Source organism: Aptenodytes forsteri, unplaced genomic scaffold, assembly GCF_000699145.1.
Source record: "Aptenodytes forsteri isolate BGI_AS27 unplaced genomic scaffold, ASM69914v1 Scaffold126, whole genome shotgun sequence".
NCBI classification, from domain to species: domain Eukaryota; kingdom Metazoa; phylum Chordata; class Aves; order Sphenisciformes; family Spheniscidae; genus Aptenodytes; species Aptenodytes forsteri.
Window position 1 is genome coordinate 2,131,610 of NW_008794599.1, and position 2,659 is coordinate 2,134,268.

General features: G+C 58.0%; 1 protein-coding gene across 1 annotated transcript in view; it reads right to left on the reverse strand.

Moving 5' to 3' along the window:
* Positions 1–76: 76 nt before the first annotated feature.
* DDX25 (DEAD-box helicase 25) overlaps positions 77–2,659 on the reverse strand; it is a 6,233-nt gene continuing 3,650 nt past the window's right edge. Inside the window, exons 7-9 of the mRNA XM_019470392.1 lie at positions 2,312–2,471; positions 1,962–2,150; positions 77–580 (exon numbers count right to left, since the gene is read on the reverse strand). Coding sequence (XP_019325937.1) covers positions 519–580; positions 1,962–2,150; positions 2,312–2,471 — 411 coding nt within the window. The 3' untranslated portion in view covers positions 77–518. The remainder of the gene's footprint in view (positions 581–1,961; positions 2,151–2,311; positions 2,472–2,659) is intronic.

Sequence of the window (2,659 nt, forward strand, 5' to 3'; positions counted from 1 at the left end):
CAGCGGCGGGTTCATGCTGCCACCTAGCGAGGCTGGGTTGGGTTTGGGGTTTTTTGTTGTTTATAACTCGCTCCTTTACTCCCGATTTTTTTTTTTTTTTTCCTTATTAAAGTTTCCTCCGAGATTTTGCTGGGGGAAAACGCCGCCCGCCGCCGCCTGGGGACGAGCAGCAGACGTTTTTGGGCCAGTTACCAGAGTTTACCCTGTTTTCTGACCACTCCCGAGTGCCCCTAGGCCCGTTTTCGAGGAGCGTTACCCCGTGTTAAGCCCCTCGGGGGATTCCTCAAGCCACGCAAAGTCATGGCTACGAAAACCTCAGAGATACAACAAGGAACGAAACCAAGGACAATAATCGCTGGGTCCGAGGGCTCCCCCCACCCCGTCTTCTCCTAAAACACCACAACAAAACCGAACAGCTTGAGGGAGTTGCGAGAGAACTGGGAGATTTTCCCCTGTAACTTTTCCTTCTGTTTTGAACCAGAACTCGGATCACGGGGGAGCGAATCCCCGCTCCTCGCTCAGTTCTCAAGCTTCTCGAGCTCGTCCATGTCGTCCGGGTCCAGCTGCTTGATCTTGGTCTCTGCGGGAAGGGGAAAGAAAAAAGAAAAAAGAAAAAAAAAAATGGTCAGCGTTCGGCACAAGCAGGTAAAAAACAGAGCCCAGCCGCCCCACGAGCCGGCGCTTGCACGCGCGGGCTGGAAAGCTCCCCGACGCGCTCGGTGTAGCGTTCCCACTCCGTGGCCCTTCAAGCGACAGTCAAGCGGAGCTGGAGAAAGCACGGCGCAAACCGGACGAAGGGCAGCGGCCGAGACGAGGCTGCTAAGAAAGCAAGAGGCGGCCCGAGCGAGAAGCAGGGAGTCGGGTTAGGTTTCCGGACGCGCTCCCGCTCTTGACTCCCACCTCCGACGCGACGCGGGGACGGGGAAGGTTCGTTATCCTCGTCAGGCAGCCCCCAGCCCTCGAATCGCGAGGTGACGGCGTTAAAAAGCCAAAGTCAGGTGGCTGGGAGCTCGTCCGCTCGGATTTTCATCCCGGGGAAATCCCACACTGGGTTCCTTTGGCTAATTCCGGCCGTGGCCGCGGTCGGACCCATCCACCTCGGGGTGATTAAAGCTGCTCATCGCAGTTGTCCGACACTTCTGCTGCTCAGGAAAAAAAATAAAAATAAAAAAAAAAAATCAATCTTCGCCAGACCATCGGGCTCGTGCCTTCTCTGCCCGGTGCCTGCCGCCGGCTGGTTTGGTTTTTAAATTGAAAGGACGAAGCTGCCAAGGCAGTTCAGCAGCCCTGAGGACGAAGCTGCGGAAGGGAACGTGGTTTTCTGCACGCCAAAAGTTTTCGATAACCTTCTTTTCCCTAAAAATTAAAAAAAAAAAAACCCCAAACCCACCAGGGAAAACAGGCACCGGGATTTGAAAAGCCACCGGTGCAGCCACGGCATCTTGCAGATCCCGTGAGAAATCCTCTCGACGTTTATCACCGACAATGGATTCGCAGTCAGGAAAAGACCCGCGCGATTTCAGCTGCCGGCTTCTCTCCCGCAGCCAGGGCTGAGCTAAGCCGGGGCGCCGGCTCCCCCGGGACAGGGATTTGCAGGGTAAAAGGCAGATAAAATGCCTGAAGGAGGGAAGGAAAAAAAAAAAAAAAGAAAAGAAAACCGACAAAAAAGAGGTGCTGAGGCATCCTGGGTACTTGTAACGTCCCTTGCAAGTCGCGCACAACCTCCTAGGCTGTTCCTCTGAAAATCTGGCTGCTAGGGGGGAATAAAAAAACCAAACCCCAACCCTAAAAGGGTGAGGGGCCGAAAGGAAAAGCTGCATCTGTCGCCTGTAGCGAGTGGGATGAGCCCTGGGGAGAAGAGCAGCCCAACAGGGTCCATTTGCAGATGGGGAAACGAGCCGGAGGGGGATCACCGATCCCAAAACCGCCTCCCGGAGAGGTGGATCCGGGCGGATACTCACGGAAATGCTCCTCTATCATCTGCACCAGCCCCACGTTCTGGCTTTCCACCATGCTGAAGGCGATGCCCTTCTTCCCAAAGCGTCCCGTCCGCCCGATGCGGTGGAGGTAAGTCTCGAAATCCGGCTCGCTCTTCTGATCGGTGGGGAGGCTGAAGTTCACCACGACGGTGACCTGCTGCACGTCGATCCCTGAAAAAGAGAGAAAGGGGCCGTGGAGAGGGATCACCTCACCCCGCAGGTCGGGGAGGATCCCTTGCTCCAGCCCACGCTGCCACCGGAAGAACCAGAGGCCGGGAAGCGCGTTTTCACGCCGTCGGAAAGGCGAGGGGCGTTGGGTTTTCCGGAGGTACCTCTGGCGCAGACGTTGGTGGCGATGAGGACCTTCTCCTTCCCGTCGCGAAAGCGCTGGATGACGCCGGCCCGCTGGGCGACCGTCAGCTCCGCCGTCAGGATGGCAACCTGGTGCCCGTCCTGGCTCATCTCCACCACCCGGCCCGCTGCGACCGTCAGCTCCGCCGTCAGGATGGCAACCTGGTGCCCGTCCTGGCTCATCTCCACCCCCCCAGTCCGCGCCTCCTCCGAGTCTGGACGCGCGGGGGAGAGGCAGGCTGAGAGGTTTCGCAGCAGCTCTGCTGTCGCTCCGCTCGCCCCCAGCCAACCCTTCACCGGCGTTTTCCCCCCCTTCCCGAGTCCGGCCC